The 22,398-nt window shown below is 32.3% G+C and overlaps 1 protein-coding gene across 1 annotated transcript; it reads right to left on the bottom strand.

Annotated features, from left to right (window-relative positions):
- Positions 1-861: 861 nt before the first annotated feature.
- Positions 862-22,005, bottom strand: LOC137400251 (CD59 glycoprotein-like). The gene is made up of 4 exons (XM_068086581.1): positions 21,972-22,005; positions 18,184-18,259; positions 3,677-3,811; positions 862-1,339 (listed from the first exon to the last, which is right to left on the bottom strand). Exons 2-4 carry the CDS (start codon positions 18,212-18,214, stop codon positions 1,143-1,145), a joined length of 363 nt encoding a protein of 120 aa, XP_067942682.1. The 5' UTR covers positions 18,215-18,259; positions 21,972-22,005; the 3' UTR covers positions 862-1,142.
- Positions 22,006-22,398: the final 393 nt, after the last annotated feature.

The following is a 22,398-nucleotide window of genomic DNA, read 5'->3' as shown; positions in this document are numbered from 1 at the left end:
CTAGTAGACAAGTAGTATGCAGACATCTATGCAGGTTAGTTTGCATAAACAGACAAAAAGTCTGAAGACTGAAAGGATGCGCCAAATGCCATCCTGCATCGATGACTCTTTGTAACGATATGAATAATTATGGTTAAGATAATGAACAGCATGATCATTATCCCGCCTTCATGGCCAGAGGCAGCTGAGAGCTTGTTGATGGTCCAACCTCTAAGCTCTTTCATCCTTGAGTCTAAACTATCAATTTTAAGAATGAGGTGCTTAATGCTACTCACGTACCTCAAGTACATGTACATGTCTTCATCATCAGTGGAGTCACCACAAGATGTCCTGTGTGCTCTTTTGATGGTGTGTTTAGACACTAGTGTGTAAGTGGTAGAAGTCACTTGGTTCATCTACTTCCAATTTTAATACCCGCAAGTTTCTGACTATAATTGCTTTTCTGCGCAACAAATTGTTTAGTAGTTAGAGGCAATTCAAATGTATCTCTAATCACAGTTCTTGCATCACTGCAATGTATCCCAACTTGTATGGTTCAATCATGAAGTTGCTCTAAATGATGCTTTTATCATGATTCTGAGTCATTTCATACACTTTAAACAAGTAGCCCATTTTTTATGATTCAAGCGTGGACCTTGTTCAGCCAGCCGGGCTTCATCCAAGTCGACATGCCATTAGTTTTTGCACTCTTCAGAAAGGTCATAGATGTTATACCAATATATAAGCAAGGGTCTTGTTCAGGTATCCCCAAAAAAGTGTGTAATATACATGGATCGATCCTGAGACGTCATGTTCATTATGCAGTCACCCTACTAAGTGTATCATGTTGGTATATTTTCTGCCGAAATAAGAGCAATCAGGTTATATTTAGGAAATAGTTTATTAAAGTTTGAAAAAAGAATGCTTCTAAATATTAATATTAAAACTATGGAAGTGTATAGAAGTACTGAAAGAGTACATACAATGATTGCCTGACTCTAGTTACAGTCATCATTAGAAGTAGTCTGAGAGAAAGATAGAGAGTTTGCTAAAAGATACACACTGGTTAATTAGTACTGCTCCATTTACTCATCTCCAACTGGGTTGAAAATAGCAAGAGAACAATTCAAAGCAAATCTAATGACCATCAAGTACTTTTGTTACTAGAAAAATTTGGGAAACAGAAGAGCAACAAGGGTAACAAAAAAACTAGCAGCAACTCCCTTTCCAGAACTATCCAGAAGTTCTTGGGTGTTGCAGTAGTCAGTCTTGCACCGACAAACAGTAATCCCATTTGCACTATGACATCCATTGGAAAGTCTAGTGCTGTCTAGTAAGTCCATCCCGCATGACATGGACACTGGAAAAACCATAAATATAGGGAACTGTTACTCATTTGTTCAGAATCACATGACATCATCACCATCATCATCATCATCATCATCATCATCATCATCGCCATCATTACCATCACCATGTCATGTATAATGATGAACAACAGCGGATAAATATAGATGGGTAAAAATGCCAAAATATTTTTTGCAATTTGCCACTGCTGCTGCCATCACTGCTGCTCAGAAAAGACCTAGTCAGCTTATAGCACGACCCTCTCAGGTCCACAATTTGCTCCCAAGAATGTAGGATCTAGGTCACTTTATCACTTTCATGCTTCCCTTATCTACACTGTCGTAGTTGACAAACGACATGCCTAGCATGATTGGCCTGATGTTTACCATACCTTCTGTTTATCTGCCCTAAGACATTGATAAATGTTGAGATAAAATACTACTTCAAATAAGATTCAAACTCGTGACAATCAGCTTGGTAGACTAACACTCTAACGCTCTTGCAAATCAACTGCCTGCAGGCATGTCACAATAGTTTCAAAAACACCGTGAAGCCTCCAATTGAACGCCACCTCTATTTGAATGCCATCTCTATGTAACCACCACTATGAGAGAATGGTTGAAAAATAGAGTACCACCGTCTATGTGAACGCCATCACCGTTTGGTCGCCACTTTGACAATCTTTGATGTTATGAACCCATAATGTCAAGTGACAACGACAAAGCTTCTCGCTTTTTTCATTAAAACTTTGAAAGCAACTTTATACAAATAATTAAGAACTGTCTCAAACTAATAGTAATTCCTTGTTTAACTAGGTCTTGATACTTCAAAGTACTGGTATATAAAAACTGGTTTACATTTACAATGGTAAATAAACGACTAGTTTTAGGCCAAAGGTTACGTTTAGCAAGCAAAGCTTTTACTTGTTGCATTTGTGCTAAATGCAACGCAGTAAAGTTTTGCTCTGCCAAAACATTGTTCCGACGCTATTATTGACTAGTTCAGCAGTGCATAAGAAGAGTTGAGGTAAGAAAACATCGTGAAAAGTATTGGACAACTAGAAAAGGTTCGTTCCATTGAAAGCAACCATCAGAATGCAGCTATCTGAGCAAACGATGTAAATATTTTTCTTTATAAAACGTTAATTTTTGTACATGTATCTGCATGTAATATAAATATGGTTTGTTTATGTCACTTGTTCATGAGTATATATTTGTAGCATTTGATAAATCGTCACTGTATAACTAACAAATTTGCAGATTTATAGCATATTATTCGATAGCATCATTGAGGTAATCCGATCTTACAATTGTTCGACGCTCGTACTTCCTCTTCTATTGCACTTAAAAAGCTAAGTTTGATTGCAAACTGCAGCAAATGTATCAATGAGTGCAATGAGCTATTATCCAAAATTGGTAAATATATATATTAAATGAAAACATGACTTCAAACCTAGAATAAAATAGAAATTGAAAACTCTAACAAATTGCAAAACAGGATGTATGCTATAATATCATTGCAGGTTAACTGTTGCGGTCATTGCGGTTAAAGATTTACAAGTTTGAGATAGTTAGTTACAAAACTGTTAAAAGGTTTTGGTGTCTGCAAGACGAAAGTATACAGATATAAGAACTCAAAAAATATTTACTTTAAACAAATATTTTGTCTCCGAGGGCCACTTTTTATTTGTGGCCAGCCTTGTAATCTGCTAGTATAAGCTGGTGATACTAATTAAATGTGTTATGCTGAAACTGAAATGTTTACTTATACTGAGTGTTTGAAAATGCTTAAGGGCTTACAACAAATCAGTGTTTTGAGCTGAATTAGTTGTATTCATAAAAATGCAAGCACACTAATTTGCTGCCTTTTTTCTCATATGATTTTGATTAAAGAAAAACCATGATAGCAGTTACAAATAGTAGAATGCTCTCCAACAATTTCAAAAGCTTCTAATAATTTACAAATGAATCAAATTAATAAAAAGTTTCTCTTAAGGGCCGTCTGTCATTTTTAGATCAATTATTAGTGGAAAGAAATTTACATTTATGATTGAAATAATTGCTCATAGCTTACAAATAAAACATCCATTTGTGTATTAGTTTTGATTAGAAATCAGAACAAAAAAATTAAAGACTGATTTTTAATTAAATTTAAAGTTAATCAAATTAAAAATTAATTAGATTAAAAATTTAGCACAAAATTTATGCTTTTTATTTTATCACATTTTAAAAATAAACATTTTACATTGCACAAATTTAAAATTTTCCTTGATTCATATCTTCAAGAAGGGTGCTGCATTTCTTTGTGTAACATAATGACCAAGGAAAATTGTGTTTGACAAGTTACTAACCAGTTCCTGCTTGCTTTGCCACATAGCAAGAATCGCTGCTAAAATAGCTAGAGCAGTCCACTTTCTCATTAGAGGTTGTTCCACAGGGGCTACAGGAATAGCAGGAAATAGCGTAGCTTCTTCCAACAAGCATGACTACAAATAAACACAATAAATAGCAGAACATGACACAGGAGATCAAACCTACCTTACCTTATTTTGCATGTGTTAACCAAAAACATTGTAGTTTATAAAGTGTTTGAGGGAAGGTTCTATATAACCACCAGTCAATTTAATATGATGAAAGCATATATAGCTGCATGCACCTAGTCTGATAAATAAATGTATGGCACACTTATTCAATTTAATTACAGAGCTCATACCAGTATTACAGACTTAATTTTATCTTGGTAGATGTACAAATATAACTAAAATAGTTAAAGACAACAATAAACTGTGTTTAAAAAGAGAAAAACATTATCTTTGTAGCATCTCTATAAGTTTATTTGGCAAGTTTTATGAACATAAAACACACATGAGTAAAGGTTCACGCAGACACCAACCCACACACTCAAGCATATACCTACACACATGCACAAACACACATAAACACACACATACACACATGCGCACACTCTCATGCATGCACACACATGTGCACACACCTGCGTATACGCCTGCACGCACACCTGCACACACGCCGGTATACACACGCTCACACACGTGCCATTACTCACATGCATGCACCCTCACTCAACGACACACATACTCAGCCACACACATACACACATACCAATCTGCACACTCACATACCAATGCACCCCAGCACACACACACACACACACACACACACACACACAGTCTTGTAAACGCATGCAATTGGGGACGCGATATTTTTACCATCACTTTGAGGACATTTTTCATCTATCATTAAGAGCTTTAAAAAATAACATATTAAAACAGTTTTTGTTGGGTTTACAAATGCACTGATTTTTGGAGCTGTCATCTTATCCGTTTTTCAGTTATAGCTCATGAGAATTTAACACTAACTTTGGGGACATCACATCACACACATGTATGAATTTTTTATCTAATAAACGGGGACTTTTGCGTAGAGAAGATAACCCTGGCTTATTTTTGTTTTTTTCAACCATTTTGGAGTTGTCGGTATGTGATACTTTTCCCACACTTTCGTAAATGTACTTGTAAAAGTTTTCCATCACTAAATTTTTCCCCAAATGTCAACTTAGAAGTTTAATAGTTCTTTATTAAACCTATTTAAAGTACTAATTCTACATATGTATGGTGCGCAAAGGTTGAATCGACCTTAGACTTTTTATGTTTAGTAATAAATTCAGTGTAATCAAGTGCTTCACAGAATTTACGGTGATCTGTTCAAGTTAAGGTTTTGAAGTGCAAACAGCCAGGCCTGGGTTGCAGGCTGATGTCTATCTAGATTTAAAACTTTTCAACATTTAACGCGAGTATGTTCAAGGTAAACATTTTAACATAGTTTTCATAGAACTCTTAAGCCCTGAATAGGCAAGAAATTTAATTACTATAATAGATAAAGTATTTTGCTACATCTCATTTTATCACTACCAAAAGCAGCTATCAGAAAATTTACATTGCGCGATCATGAGTTAACTTTTTTTTTAAAAAGTAAAAATAACCAGGCAAGCAAATGTGAGTAATTTTTTTTAAATCAGGAAGCCAAATAAATTTGAATACAGTTAATTTTAGTCGTACTTTTTTGTTTGGTTGCACACAATGATAACCACTTTTAATTTAAACTTTTGTGCAATTCCTTTGTTTGTAAGCCATGCATGAAAAGCCAAGCATAGGCAGAGACATATTAGAATCAAGCTTTGGAAATGAAGCATTGGTATCTCCAATATGCCTAATGTAAGCCCAATAACTTTAACCTTATAAAAATATCATTATGTTTAATAAAACGTGTTATCCGTACCAAAAATTTGCCTTCTATTACATTTTCCTAAAAATATATTGAGTTGCCCATTTTTGCAAAAACCATACATTTAATTGCAATCTATTCAAATGTTTAATAACAAGATTGACTCAATTTTTAGTGCAGATATGACCAAAAGTACGCAAAATATTTTAACCATCAGCTTGGGAGTGTTAAATAAATACTATCACTGCACACAATGATTTGAGCTATCCCGGTGCTATTGAAATAAACTTTGTTCCATTTGAAGGCGTGTACGTCATCCAAATTATGTATGATACTACAGTCAAGGTTTTTTGAAGTAATTGGCCAGTTATTGTAACTGCAAACCGTACAATATAGTCTCAAATATGTTGTCATACAATTTTTCTGATGTATGATGTAAACATAAAAAAGTGTGTTTGTATTAATATACAAGTATATTCGTTATTTAGGTACAATTGACAAACTATTACAAATGCACACGATATCATAAATTCGCTCAATGCTAGTCTAATGGGGAGTCTGTACTTTCACCATCAACTATTTAGAGGGCAATATGAACACAAGGGAATGTTTGGTATTTTAATCAGCAAGTTTGTAACCATTAGTTTAACAAATTAGTAGAAATCTTATCATGAAAAGATATCCCCATATTGGTTGTAGAAAAATTATCGCAGGTGTGTATGATATTTTTACCATTGATTTGGGGACACTGACTGATTATTTTATTTGATATCACAGTCATCATCATTCCTAATACCATTGCTGCTCGATGTTCCAAATTTAATGCCAAAATATTAACCCTAATGAATATACTTCTTAAGCAGTTTCCTGAGCACATTGAACAATTATAAGAAAAGAACACAGTCAGTCATAGACAATGTCAACTCCATTGCAACAAAATGTCCCCAATTTGATGGTAAAATTATTCTCACGGATGTGCATGATATTTTAACCATTGATTTGGGGACATTCACTGATTATCCTATTTGATATCACAGTCATGAATATTCCTAATACCATTGCTGCTAGAGTTCCAAATTTAATGCCAAAATACCAACCCCAATAAATATGCTTATTAAGCAGTTTCCTGAGCACATTGACCAATTATAACAAAAGAACACAGTCAGTCATAGAATATGTGAACACCATTGCAACAATATGTCCCCAATTTGATGGTAAAATTATTCTCACAGGTGTGTATGATATTTTAACCATTGATTTGGGGACATTGACTGATTATTTTATTTGAAATCACAGTCATCATCATTCCTAATACCATTGCTGCTCGATGTTCCAAATTTAATGCCAAAATATCAATCCCAACAAATATGCTTCTTAAGCAGTTTCCTGAGCACATTGACCAATTACAACAAAATAACTCAGTCAGTCATAGACAATGTCAACTCCATTGCAACAAAATGTCCCCAATTTGATGGTAAAATTATTCTCACAGATGTGCATGATATTTTAACCATTGATTTGGGGACATTCACTGATTATCTTATTTGATATCACAGTCATGAATATTCCTAATACCATTGCTGCTAGAGTTCCGAATTTAATGCCAAAATACCAACCCCAATAAATATGCTTATTAAGCAGTTTCCTGAGCACATTGACCAATTATAACAAAAGAACACAGTCAGTCATAGAATATGTGAACACCATTGCAACAATATGTCCCCAATTTGGTGGTAAAATTATTCTCACAGGTGTGTATGATATTTTAACCATTGATTTGGGGACATTGACTGATTATTTTTTTTGAAATCACAGTCATCATCATTCCTAATACCATTGCTGCTCGATGTTCCAAATTTAATGCCAAAATATCAATCCCAACAAATATGCTTTTTAAGCAGTTTCCTGAGCACATTGACCAATTACAACAAAATAACTCAGTCAGACATAGACAATGTCAACACCATTGCAACAATATGTCCCCAATTTGATGGTAAAATTATTCTCACAGGTGTGTATGATATTTTAACCATTGATTTGGGGACAATGACTGATTATTTTATTTGAAATCACAGTCATCATCATTCCTAATACCATTGCTGCAAGATGTTCCAAATTTAATGCCAAAATATCAATCCCAATAATTATGCTTCTTAAGCAGTTTCCTGAGCACATTGATCAATTATAACAAAAGAACACAGTCAGTCATAGAATATGCCAACACCATTGCAGCAATATGTCCCCAATTTGATGGTAAAATTATTCTCACAGGTGTGTATGATATTTTAACCATTGATTTGGGGACATTGACTGATTATTTTATTTGAAATCACAGTCATCATCATTCCTAATACCATTGCTGCAAGATGTTCCAAGTTTAATGCCAAAATACCAACTCCAATGAATATGCTTTTTAAGCAGTTTCCTGAGCACATTGACCAATTAGAACAAAAGAACACAGTCAGTCATAGACAATGTCAACACCATTGCAACAATATGTCCCCAATTTGATGGTAAAATTATTCTCATAGGTGTGTATGATATTTTAACCATTGATTTGGGGACATTGACTGATTATTTTATTTGAAATCACAGTCATGAACAATCTAAAAACCGTTGCTGTAAGATGGCCGTTATTTAACAGCCAAATATCTCAGACATGTTTACGCTATTTTAAACATTTGTATGGTCGCATTTACCAATTATGATAAAATAATGTGCAGTTTTAAGCCATGTAAATTCATCATGCCAAGATGTCTCAATCTGATCACAGAACTATTATCATATATGCATATGACTTTACAAATTTTTGTAAGTTCACTTACAGTCACTAATCATTTCAAAGCATCTGGGCTGTGGGAAAATCTCTCTAATTTAATGGCACAAATATCACAGCAAGTTTTAGTTATATTTGAACCATTAGCTTGAAAAAATTGATCTATAATTGTAAGTGCACACTTATTCGCCAACCATCTTAAAGCGAATGTGTGAGACTTGACCAATTTTGTGCTAAAACTATTATTGCAACTGTGAATGATATTGCTTCCATTAGTTTGAAACATTGATCAATTATTACCAATCTACACGCAGTGATCAAGCATCTCATAGCTATTGTGACAAGATGTCCCCAAATAGATGCTAAAATACCATCACCAGTGTTTATAATTATGTAACTATTCTGGGAAGTTGGCCAATATGCAACTCCGCTCACAGTCGTACAACAGCTCAAAATATCTGTAATAAAATGTCCCTAATGCTCGTTTCATTATCTCCACAAAGCTTGTATGATTTTTTAACCATTTGCTTGGGGATATTGAGCAATTATTACAAAAGCAGTTTGAGTGATATAGCATCTCAACGCCATTGTGCTATGTTGTTGCTAATTTGAGGCTTCAAATATAACCACGAGTTTGCATGATCTTTTAACCATTGGTTTGAAATAATTGTCAAAATTTACTGGTGCATACATAGTATTAATTCATATCAAGGATGTTACAAAAAGTTTCTTTCAGTTTGTTGTTACAGTTGATGACAAAGAATAAAATATTTCTATTTTGGAAAGATGAAGACCACAACAAATACTTATTATATTACAACCATTAGTTTGGAACAATACACAATGATTATTAGAGCACAATTAGTCGCCACCGATCTCAAAACATTTGTAATAAGATGTTCCCAAATTGATGGTAAAAATATCAGTGCATGAACATTTGCTTGTATGGCCATTGGTTTGAAAACCTAAAGCAAATATCATAACTGTACATACAGTCATAAAATTTCTCAATGCTGTTTCAATAACTACGAATATTATCAACACCGTTAATTAAAATAAAACCATTACTTTTAGAATATTAATGAATTAATTAAGTATACTTTCATCCATAAAAAATTCATGGAACATTTAGTAATCGGAGGTGTGTTTGTTGTTTCAACGATTAATTTTGCAAACATTAGTTTAACCAAATAATAGAAATATCATTGCGATAATATATCCTCATTTTGGTTTTGGAATTATTATCATGGGTGTGTATGATATGACATTTAACCTATTAGTTTGGGATTTTTACCAATTCTTGTACGAAAACTATTAGGTGTATTGAAATATATTTATTTTCTTTCAAATATTTGCATGATAGAAACTATTGAGCCTATAATTGACACACATAAACAAGACAACAACACTAATGCAATACAAATATAATATAATTTGTGTACAGCTAAAAGACAATATTGCAACTAAAGGTAATTTGCTGTCCGCTAAGTAGGTATTTGCCAGATTATCTTCAGAATCTGTGAAACAGAATACAACCTTTCAAACACATTTCACTTGCTATGCCTGTTTGGCTTTTAATTCATATTGAAGTTCTTAAAAATAAAAATAGACAGTAGCTATCAAATTCTTTAAGTATTTAATAAATTTTAAGTATAACATTTCAGTGTGAAGCCTTCGGCAATATTTTACTAAGTCAGTATTGTTTATGATAATAATCATCTATGTGAGCAACATCCAATAATATGAAATATTTTGAAAAGGTGATTCGTCTTTACCGTTAACTGTTGTTCACTTTACTTTTTCAATTCAAAACGCATGGCATAACTCTTTGGCAACTGAGCAGTAAGTTGATAGATTGTGAAAGCTGTTTAGATTGGCAAATATGTACGCATGTCTTTACAAAATGGGCATAGTGGAAACCATGTGATATAAAATAAAAGTGAGCATGACTATCTGATGTTGCAAATAAAGTTTAAAATCTTGTGCCTAGGTAGATTTTTGACAAACTATTTGTAGTGTCTGTGAGATTTACAAGCTACCATTTCATTAACAACATTTTAGCTAACCATAAAGCCGCGCACATAATAGAATATTATAGAACTGCGTAGACGGAAAATGTTAAGTTCATTTAATATTTGTAAAGCGTATATGCTATTGAGCACAAACTTTATAAGAGTTTAGGATCTTATTTGTCTTTGATTTAGTGTACAAGCAGAAAATGTTATAATCTTGTCATTGTGCATGAGCAGCGCTGAATTTTACTGATTGCAGTATTGAATAAGTCTCTTTGTTCCCTAAGTTTAATTGATCCTTCTTCAATATTACATAATCATAAGCAGAACAAGACATGTTCAATGTATGACAGGCAAAGTTTCAACAGTGATAAACATGTTGGCTCAGAAAACTCTCAAACAGAGCAGAAAGTTTATCAATGCTGTGAGACTTTTTCAAAGCAATTATTAATAAAAAGGGGTGGCTATATACATGTATGAGCTACGCAAAGTAAAGTGAGATGAGTTTTCCAATCTTTAAAACTATAGGTAAGCTTTTCAACAAAGGTAGTGAATGGCCAGCTATAGAATAATTCTAAAAAAAATGTTTAGTTCACATTAGCAATCACAATAGAACAATAAGTAGGTTATTGCACTATTGCTATTGATATCTAAAATTATTTTGTTACAATGCAATTTCTAAAAAGACTTGTGTAGTTTTTCAAACCAAATTACAAATTAACAAAACAGGAGTTTTGGCTTGTGACCTTCCTTGAGTAAAAGACCAAAAGTAATAACTTTGTCAGCAGTAATAACAAACGGTTGACAAGGATCTTCAGGTAATTTTGCAAGTGTGCTTTTGCGAATTTTCAACAAGGAATCTACCAGTTGGTAATTATTAGTGCTCAACACAAGTTTTTGTTTAACTTCGTGTCTAAATTATCAGAAATACTTTTGCAAATTGGTATCATTCCTGCAGACTTTTTATTATTGTGAATTTTATAAGCAATTATCAGCCTCTCTTGCTTCATATAAAATTAGCATTGTAATTAAAACCGTTAAATATTTTTAAGTGTAGTATGTTATGGAGAGCATATCTTTAAAGAAAAAATTTCTTCTCTGGATGAGAGACTGTGTAAAAGTCGCAAACCATATGATCTTATTATTGCCTGCAAGTAACCGTATTGCATAATTTCCTTTGTTCTATTAATAGATCTTGTTGCTGTTTGATGTTGCATCATGATTACCTGGACCCTTGCTGCTTAATGTTTAGCAGAAAATAAGTGGAAAGTAATAATATTTACTTGGTTCAGGAGATTCTCTACCAACACTGAAAGTATACCAAAACGACGGATATTAAACAAAAATTATTACAAAAACAACGACACTAGAAAACAACTTTGCAATAATCACTCACTATTAAAGTTCTTGCTGTGCAAGCCGGTACATCAACCGAACTATCTAATGTGATGCAAAAGAAAAAAACTTTGGAAGTGTGATATTCCAACAATCAACTTTGAGAATCATGCATTTTGGGTTTAAAAGATTTTTTTCCAATTGCAATTTAAATTAAAAACTAAAGCAAATCAGTAAATACATGACTTCAAACCTTCCATAGTTGGGGTGATATAATTCTATTGTCTATCATAATTTTCTTCTGGTATAAGTTGCTCATGGTTAAATTGCATTAAAATTGTCAAATTACTAAATTTCTCTTGAGAAATTGAAAAAGGTTTTATAAGAAATACCCTTCATATTTGTTTTAAAATATAACTGTTAAACTCTTTGTAAATTTGATAGTCCAATTAAAGAATTAATTTGTGTTCCATATTACGTTTTGTTTTTCATAATGTTATCAAATAAATCATTTGACAATATTGCCCTATGTCAGTATAGCGTATGATAATAGTAGTCTATGGGAACAACATCAGTTTAGATGAAATATTTTAAAAATATGATTTGTCTTGATTGTTAGCTTTTGTTCATTTTATTTTTTCTATTTAAGATGCATGTGATAACTCTTCGGAAACTATGCAGTGATTTGATGCACTGCGAAAGCTGTTTAGATAGGCAAATGTGTACGCATTTCCTTAAAAAATGGGCTTAGTGAAAATCATGTGATCTGAAATGAGCGTGAGCATGACTATCATTAATCAAAAACAAATGTAATATTTCCTGTTTGAGGCTAGCTAGGTGATGTTGCAAATAAAGTTTAAAACCTGGCACCTGGGTAGATTCTTAAAAACTATTTGCAGTGTCTGGGGATTTTGAAGCCACCATAGCATTTACAACATGTCTCACTTGCTTAGTCTGCTTGCATTTTAGCTAACCATAAAGCTTTGTGCAGAATAGAATACTGTAGAGCAAAGTAGACAAAAAATACTAAATTCATCAAATATTTGTAAATTATATATGCTAGCAAGAGCAAACTTTATGAGAGTAAACATTTGATTTGTCTTTGATTGGTGTATAAAGCATCAAACGTTATAATCTTGTTATTGTATATGACCAGCAGTACTGAATAAGTTTCTTTGTTCTCCAGATTTAACCCCTGATTCTTCGATATTACATAATCATAAGCAAGACACTACAGGCTCAAGGTATGACAGGCAAAGATTGAGAAGCGATAACATGTTGGGTCAGACAAATCGCATACAGCATCAAATATTCACTAATGCCGTGAGACTTTTTCAAAGTAATTATGGAAAAAAGAGCAACTATCAGTAACACAAAGTACAATTAGATGGGTTTTCCAAACATTGAAACTGTAGATAAAATTTACAACCGAAGTTGTCAATGACCAGTTATAAAATAATTCTCATAAAACTGATTAGTTCAAATTAGCAATCACAATAACAATAGAACAATAAGTAAATTATTGCACTATTGATATCTAAAATTAGTTTGCTACACTGCAATCTATAAAATATTCTTGCGAATGTCAAATAGGATGTTTCCATGGGAAATATTTGACAACATTGATCTATGACTGTATAGTTTATGATAACAGTGATCTTTGTGAGCAACATCAATTCAGATGTAATATTTTGAAAATATGATCCGGCTTGATTATTACAGGTGGTTCACTTTATTTTCTCTATTTAAAACATATAACATTACTCTTTGGTGCCTGAGCAGTAATTTGATGCATTTTGAAAGCTATTTATATTGGCAAATAAGTACGCATTTTCTTAAAAAGATTGGCATAGTAAAAACAATGTGATTTAAAGTGAATGTGGACATGAGTATCATTAATACAAAACAAATACAATTTGTTCTGTTTGAGGCTAACTGGGTGATATTGCAAATGAAGTTTAAAATCTCGCGCCTAGGTAAATTATTGACAAATTATTTGCAGTGTCTGTGAAATTTACAACCTACTATTTTATTAAAAACATGTCTCACTCACAGAATATTATAGAATAGAGTAAATGGAAAATAATAAACTCATTGAATATTTGTAAATTGCATAGCACAAATTTTATGGAAGTAAACATCTTATTTGTCTTTGATTTGGTGTGTAAAGCATCCGATGTTATAATCTTGTTATTACAGATGACCAGCAGTACTGAATAAGTTTCTTTGTTCTCTATATTTAACTTGTGGTTCTGCGGTGTTACATAATCATAAGCAAGACACTACAGGCTAAATGTATGACAGGCAAAGGTTGAGAAGCGATAACATGTTGGCTCAAACAAATCTCAAATAGCACGAAAATTTTACCAATGCTGTGAGAGTTTTTTAAAGTAACTATTAGAAAACCAAGCAACTATGACCAACAAAAAGTTAAATGAGTCGGTTTTTCAAACATTAAAACTGTAGGTAAGCTTTCCAACAGAAGTAGTCAATGGCGCGCTATAGAATAATTCTCATAAAACTGTTTACTTCAAATTAGGAATCACAATAACAACAGCACCATAATTAATTTATTGCCCTATCGCTATTGATATCTAAAATTAGTTTGTTACAATGCAATCTATAAAAAATAATTGCAAAGTTTTTGGAACAAAATTAAAAATAGCAAAATAACAAACGTTTATCTGTAAACTTTTTTAATTAAAACAGCGCAAGTAATAACTTTGTCAAGAATAATTAAAAAAACAGTTAACAAGAAATTGCTAGCAGTTTTGCCAGTGTGATTTTGAAAATCTTTGACCAAGGATCTACTATTTGGTATTTTTTGGTGATCAACAGAAGTTTTGGTTTCATTTTGTGTTTTAATTATAAAAAATGTTTTTCTTTATATTGGTCTAACTTCTTTAGATTTTTTATTGTTGTGAATTTTTACAAATAGGTAGCAGCCTCTCTTGCTTTATATAAAACAAGCAGATTGCCCGATTTTGCACGGGTAATAAAAATGACGGTTTCAAATGAAGGTGTTTTTTTTATTTCTGCGTACTGCATTTATTTTTGTGTACTTTTTATATATTTGTGTAATTTATACTGTGCCTGTTTCAGTTTTACTACAGCTCTCTACTGATTGCAATATTCTTGCTTATCATATCAATCAAGCTTATGAGAGAGTCATATAAGTTATGCATTGTTATGTTAAAACAATGCATACTTATTATAAATGAACATACAATAAAAGACAAAAAGACACTGATAGTTATATGTAGATTTTCAGTGTGCATTGCTTATTTGCTGAGACGTTAGCTAAGCGCATTTGGCTTTGTATCGTATAACAAACAAAGTTTCATGCATTCACTGAACCGTATTAGGCTCTTACATATATACACTACTGAAATCCAGCTAAAATTATATATGATGAATACTACAATAAAATTAAAAAAATTTTAATCTGTTGCATTCCCATGAACGAAGTAAAAATAAACATTAAAAAAATCATTCATGTTGAAGATTATTTGCGGTCAGTATTTCACAACCATTTAACACCCAAAAAAAATCTTTTTATTGTTTGCGAGTATGCAAAAACACTTTGCTTTTTTGCATACTTATTTTTTTGCCAATTTCATGTGCTTGGTGGACAATTTCATGTGCAATCTCATGTGCACACTTTCACAATTATGCTATTAAAAGTTTTGCATGACTTCATTTCTACTTCAAACTCAGTTCAAAAGTTCTATAGTTGTCTATGAAATTTTTGTTGAGTAATAAATATACATATTATGACACTTTTTTAATTTACTTTTAGGAACTATTAATGATGATACACATGTATGATGTACAAAGGATAACTCAGCGTTAGGCCATTAGCGAATGACATAAACAGACAACAAATTTAATTATGTTACTGAATTAATTTTGTTGCCGTATCTCATTTTATACTGCTAGCAATGCCAGTCATCAACATATTTACATTGCGTCAGCATGAGTTAACTATTATAAACAAAAGTAAAAAGAACAAGTGAGGTGATGACAAGCACTTTTTCAAAAATCCAAAAGCCAAAAGGAATTAAATATATTCATTAAATGTTGACACTGCTGCTTAGTTTTACACACTGATAACCGCAATTGATTAAACTTGAAACTTGTATAATTCCATTGTTTTCAAGCCATACATAAAAAGCAAGCATAGGGACATAAGAGTTAAATTACAATCAAGCTTTAGATAAAAAGATTGGTATTGTTAACATACTCAATATAAACTTGATGAAATATTTATATTTTCTAAAACAACTATAAGTATTTTCAATAAGGAGCGATAAATGTATGGCAGAATTTTCCATCTAGCTGTTTCATTCTCTAAAGATATACTACCATGTCAAACAGCAACGAAAGTTTTTTAGTAGAGCTGATGAAAGAATACTACATAGTAAAAAAGTTCAATGATGGACCATTGGTCTGAGAAAGAAAAAAACAAAAAATTTCATTGAATTCTAACAACATACAGATCTCAGATTACAAATTTGCAGAGACACTTGAAATTGGTTTAATAATGTTTGTTTTAAATGTTTTGAACCAAAATTATCAGACATTCAAGTTAGCTTTTAAAATATATTTTAAATCAGAATTTTGACCATTATTATTCATAGATATAGGAAAAATGTAACAAGTTAGAGAAAGCATTGGAGGCTACATGTTTTATTTTAATATTTTATTCAGTCTAAAAGTATCAAGGAATGATGATGTAGTAAATTTCTTGCAAAAACATACAATGGATCAAGATTTGAAGTCAATAAAGTACATATACAGAGATCTTATGCTTAAGACTATGTGAAATTAACCTGAGATTTTATGCAGCTATAACCTATGTAAGAAATGTATGTAATGAATTCAAACAAATCTTTTGAATAATAAAGCGCAATTTTTTTTAATTGCGTATAAACTACAACCATACTAAAAATAAAAGCTAGTAAGTAAAGAAGGATGCATATGTGAGAATATTTGAAAAAGTACAAGAGCTCTCAAGGATTATTAAAGGCCTGAGCTATTGAAGGAAGCAAACGAGACACACTTTCAAATGTCTGCTGAGCGTGTATAACTGCTGACCAAATACATTATATTGTAAAAAAAACTCTGCAAATGCTAAACTACAAAATACATTTGTAATGCAGAAGAGCAAATATAGCCTTTAGCTAAACATAAGTTCAAAAATAATGTAAACGCTCAATTTGCTTCCGAAGCTACATTTAAAAAAAAACTCACAAATATTGTGACTTTTCACTCACAAATATTGTGAGTTTTCATCTCTTGTAATTTCATTCTTGTAGCTACTCGCAAATATTTTGAGTTTTTACAAGGTAGAAATTAGCTCCCCAATAAGATATAATGTCCCCAATTGTTAGGTAAAAAGTTTCTATGAGAAGAAAACTCCGAAAATATTTGCCTACTAACAAATGGAAACAGGTCAAATGTGTGTAAGAATTTAACAAACTTTACGGGGACTTACATATTTTTTCACACACCCACACTCACAGATGTTCTCGTACAAATGCAGGCAATTGGGGACAGTGCTCAGATTTTGTCGGGAGTTGGATTAAACTATATATTTTTTAGTTTTTTATAAGAAAAAAGGGTTTAAAAGATTGGGGACGTCCCCAATTTCCGAACGTCCCCAATTTGTCTGTTAAATTCTGGTGTGAGTCCCCAATTGCATGCATTTACAAGTTCACACACACACACACACACACACACACACACACACACACACACACACGCACGCACGCACGCACGCACGCACACTTACACAAATGCCCTTATACACGCGCACACACCAATGCACACCTGCACATCCATGCGTCCATGCATGGATGCATCCATGCGTTCACACTCCTGGCATCTATGCACCTCTGCACAGACAAACACACTCACACACCCATGCACTCTTGCACACACTCACACACCCATGCACTCCTGCACACATAAACACAAACACTCACAACATTATTTATTTCTTTAATGACTGTTTGGCTAAAGGTATCGACTTGTGAAACACTGACTAGTGCCATTCCAAAGATGCTAAAATTTACAATTGAGTGGAAGAGGAATCCTTTAGTTGACTCAACAAAGGTAAATAAGTCAACCAGTTTTGTTTATCAAAATATTTATAAAACAAACAATTGAAAAACAATTAAGATAATTTTGTTACACCTAGTCATGCATTCGAAAATTTCAATATACGTTCCACTGTTTAAATTCGCTATTGCAATACACAAAAGCTATGAACTTTATTAGTTTTTTAGCATAACTCTGGGTACCAACAATTTAAAAGTCTATTCAATTAATCCGCGGTACTACAATTTGTATACGCAATTGCTAGCTGGTCACTTTCTAGTTCCCTTCTGGCTATTTTCCATCTGCTGAAATCTTTTTAGAACTAAATAAAAAATGACAGCAGCAAATAGCGCAAGTTTAATGAAATATCATTGTTTCAGAAACTTACCAGAGACAAGGAGAATGATTCTTAAATCCATGTTGAATTAAAGAATGGCAGCTGGTAGCTTGTTCTCTTAGTATACCTGTAACAAACAAGTTCATAAAAATAAATTGTACACACAAGTTTTCCAAAGTTTTGAGTGAACCATTGAACTTTTACCTATTTTTGTGGCTACAGACATCTTGTATGACAGTAATTGCTGACAGAAAATAGTTTCTGACGGTTTGAAAAACTAGCTACATTGAAATATTTACTACTGGCAGTAAGAGTAACGATGCCTGAATTCCTTTCATTTTCAATCAGACATCCTGCAGCAGGTGGGTGTTTAATAGGTTGGTTCTTAAGACCCAGACGGTGTGTTGAAACCAAATATTTTTATCTAGCTGGTGGAAGGCACAGGGAACAGTGTTTATGCAGACTAACAGACAGACATAATGACAAAGTAGTATTTACCAATATAGATCAATTTTAATAAACAAGATGGAGTTGAAACAAAAAACTGAAATCACTTTATCTGCCCTTGATTTCAATAAATCTTTCTTTCCTTAAAATTCTGACTCATAACCTACCACAGATCCTACTTGGTTGCTAACAACACTTAAAGATAAACTTGCACAGAATTTTAGCAAGTTTTGTCAGAAGGTTTTGTGTTTTTCAACCATTTGGGACTGTTTGTGATGTTTGAGGTGATCTGACTGGCAAGATGTTTCAAGATTAAAATCAATAAAACTTGATCGCTGCTGAAATGGCCAGGAAAAAATACTTGCAAAATGACATCGCTGGTTGTTATCGTTGTGATAGTTGCCACTGGCTATTGTGTTCAAGTTACAGCATTACGCGTCTCTATTCTGTTGGTCTCTTTGAAACCATGGATATGATAGTTGATTTTTTGCTTGACCTGAGTATTTTAACTTTTGGCGCTTGCAATCTTGAAACATCCTTGCAGTCAGACCACCTCAAACATAAAAAATAATTGCGTATATTAGACAATATTGATACTTTCTGATAAAATCTACTAAAATTTTGCGTAAGTTTATCTTTAACTCTAATCAAGTTCTTATTGAAGCTTGAAGAACTTTCTTAACTAGTTCAACTTTCAGTTCAGGATATTCAACGATAAGACCTTTACAAATGAATGTATAAGTTGACCTTCTAGACTTTGAGCTAATTCGTATGTCGAATAACTCTATCCGGATGATTCGGTTTAAAATCAAAGTTACAGTCAAGGTCAAAATTGCTTCTATGCCAAATTTGAATGTCACGTACATCCTGCATAGCTCTTGAATGCCAACGAAACTGGACTCAACCCCTTCTTATCATTAACCTCATATGGTAAGTTTAAATCTAACAACGTAAATGGTTAGTCACTGATAAGCCTTTGATAACTAACAACATTCGCCAAGCACATCTGATAAGCCTAAACTTCAATAAAACCGTGACACTCAGAAGGCATACAGTTGAAAAGCGCTGCCGATAAAAGCTAGCAAGAGAAAAGGAATTTTTGAACACTTGAAAATAGGCTGAAAGTACTGCTGAGTCACCTTCTTTATGACTGCCTGATTCTAAGTGGTCAATGTGTTTAAAATAAAGGAGATGTATACTTCATGAAAGTAGTAGCTATCAGCTTAAATAACTTTTGACCAAATTTAGTAAAAAAAAATTTTAAAGATGAAGTTCCACAAGGTTTTATTAGATTTTATCAGAAAGCAGCGGTATTTTTTATCATTTACAATAACTTTTCAAGTTTAAGGAGCTCTAACTGCCAGAATGTGTCAAGATTAAAATCCATAAAACTTTATTGCAGTTACAATGATCCGAAAAAATACATTCAAAATGACATCACAAGCTGTTATCGTTGTGATAGTTGATATCAGCTAATGCATTGAAGTTGCAGAGTTACTTGTCTTTGTCCGTCTATATGTCCATCTGTCCGAAGCCACGCTAAGAGCGTTAGGAAAACAATTCCCTTGCACAGGAATTGAACTGGGACATTCCATTTCACCAATTGATGCAGTAACTCCTAGACCACTCGATTGCCATGCCACTTTACAAATGAATCATGAACATACCGATTGCTCATGACAATCTCTCACAGTGACCGGAACTGCCAAGACTACTAGTAAATGTGAGAACAAAAAAAACCAACTAGTCAAGCAATAATAACATGACAGAAGAATAAAATAATGTTTCAGTAATTTTCTAGTTAGACAATTCCTGTAATTCAGCCCACTTTGTACTTCTTTATATCGACTAACATCTCTCTATGACCGCACAGCCTGAGACCAAAACATGCACATAAGGAAATTTGTATATCATAAAACAAACTTACTGAGTCACTTTAGCTATGGTATAGCTTTTTGTTAATGTTATAATGTTTTAATGAATTATCAAGGTTTTATAAATGGCTTGTTTTAGATTGCTCATACGCTTTACATCTAATCCTCATTTAAAGATGAACTCACATACAATTTTGGTAGATCTTATCCGAAAGTATCGGTAGTTTTCTATCATTTACAATGGTTTTTGATGTTTGAGATGGTCTAATTCTTTGGAACCATAGATGTCATAATTGTGTTTTTGCTTGATCTGAGCATTTAAACCGCAATTAAGTTTTATCAGTTTTAATTTTGAAAAGTCCTGGCAGCACGATTGCCTCAAACATTAAAAACATTTGCAAATGATGAAAAACAGAAACATTTGGTAAGCTCACATTTAACTTAGCAAATACAAAAGATTGATTTACTGCTTTAAAAATTTATTAAGAAACCAATTTTTTATAATAACAAATTTATCACAGCAACTGTTAGTGATTTCATCAAAGGCTATTTGCCAAAATACAGTATTGCACTGAACTTTCAATAATCAAGCAAATACACAAAAATCGGTTTGATATAAAAGACAACAGATATGATTGTGTATATACATAATTTATTTAAAATTGAAAAAAATGTTGTGTTATCTACTTTGCATCACGGCTCAAGTTACCGTAAGTCTATTTGTATAACAAGCTGAGTTTTTTTCTTCAATTTTAAACTCTGTAAAAAGATTTTATGAAAAATTATGTGTTAGAGAAGCAAGCAAAACTTGTTATAACAATGACTGAGTTGAAATTGGATGTTAATGATTGATCTTTATAAAAAACAAAACAGAAAAATATCCTTTGATTTTATTAATAAAAAACACAGAAATAGAATGAATACAAAACTAACGTTTTTTTTTGTTTAAGCTTGTTGTGAGTATTAATTTAAATTGAACATTATTTTACTTGGTTTAAATGTTTTGCGACATTTGATTCAGTTACTGCTATAAAATTTATATCAATACTTTAATGAGGAGTAGAGTAGTTGAAACTTTTGATTTAGGCTACAAACTGGCTGAAGAAGAAGTATAATTACTATAATCAGTATAATACAAGTTCTAAAAAAACTCCTAAAGTTAAAGAATAAATTGAGCAGATAAGTGACATCAAAGTGCTATACTAATCAAAAAAATGTAATTGTCTTTACTTTAACAATGCCAAAAACTCTTTGCAAACAGTTAAATACTCCAAAATAGGGTAAAAACAAGTTTTGTTTAGTTTATAAGAAGCTAGATGCCTAGTTATTAGTTATTTATTGTATTATTAAAATGATAATATTAAGAAATGAACAGAGTAACATATATTCTACAATGAGTACTGTAACGATAAAGTATGACTGACTAATAAATTATGATTTTACCAAATAAAATAACAAAGTGGGTGCTCATTATATCAAAAGTTAGTTTCACTTTAGTGCAGCTTCAATAAACTTTACCTGCATTAAATGTGATCGCAATCTATCAGCTCTTTCTTGGAATATGAACATAGCTTATTTCAAAACTTTATATTCTTACAAAGTGTTGACTTCTCATTGGTTAGTCAAATTGAAGAAGCTTGTCAAATGAACTATGAAGCATTGCCAATCTTCCCAACCCATATAGCCTAGTACACCTAACTCAGCCTAAGTAAACAGTAAACCTAACTCAGCTGTGTTCCATTTATTGAGATAAAACGGGTGGTTCATGACAAGCCCTTTGGCTTACTTTAATTAATTGCTACACTATCTTAGTTTTACTAAAATCTTTTGGTGTTATATTCTTACAGTTTAATTTTTTGTTTAAAAAAGTTATGTAAATATAAAAGAGTATCATATAAAATATCATAATACAATAAAATATAATATAGTACCGGATAAGATAGAA

This window comes from Watersipora subatra, chromosome 7 (assembly GCF_963576615.1).
Source record: "Watersipora subatra chromosome 7, tzWatSuba1.1, whole genome shotgun sequence".
NCBI classification, from domain to species: Eukaryota; Metazoa; Bryozoa; class Gymnolaemata; order Cheilostomatida; family Watersiporidae; genus Watersipora; species Watersipora subatra.
Note: the sequence above shows the minus strand (reverse complement) of the source record. Positions and strands in the feature narration are given on the sequence as shown.

Excerpts from the sequence above, each read along its gene's own strand:
- LOC137400251 (XM_068086581.1), bottom strand. The coding sequence starts at position 18,214 with ATGGATTTAAGAATCATTCTCCTTGTCTCTG. Across the intron at positions 3,812-18,183 it reads AATCATTCTCCTTGTCTCTG|TCATGCTTGTTGGAAGAAGC; the intron begins GTAAGTTTCTGA and ends GTTTATTTGTAG. Across the intron at positions 1,340-3,676 it reads GGCAAAGCAAGCAGGAACTG|TGTCCATGTCATGCGGGATG; the intron begins GTTAGTAACTTG and ends TGGTTTTTCCAG.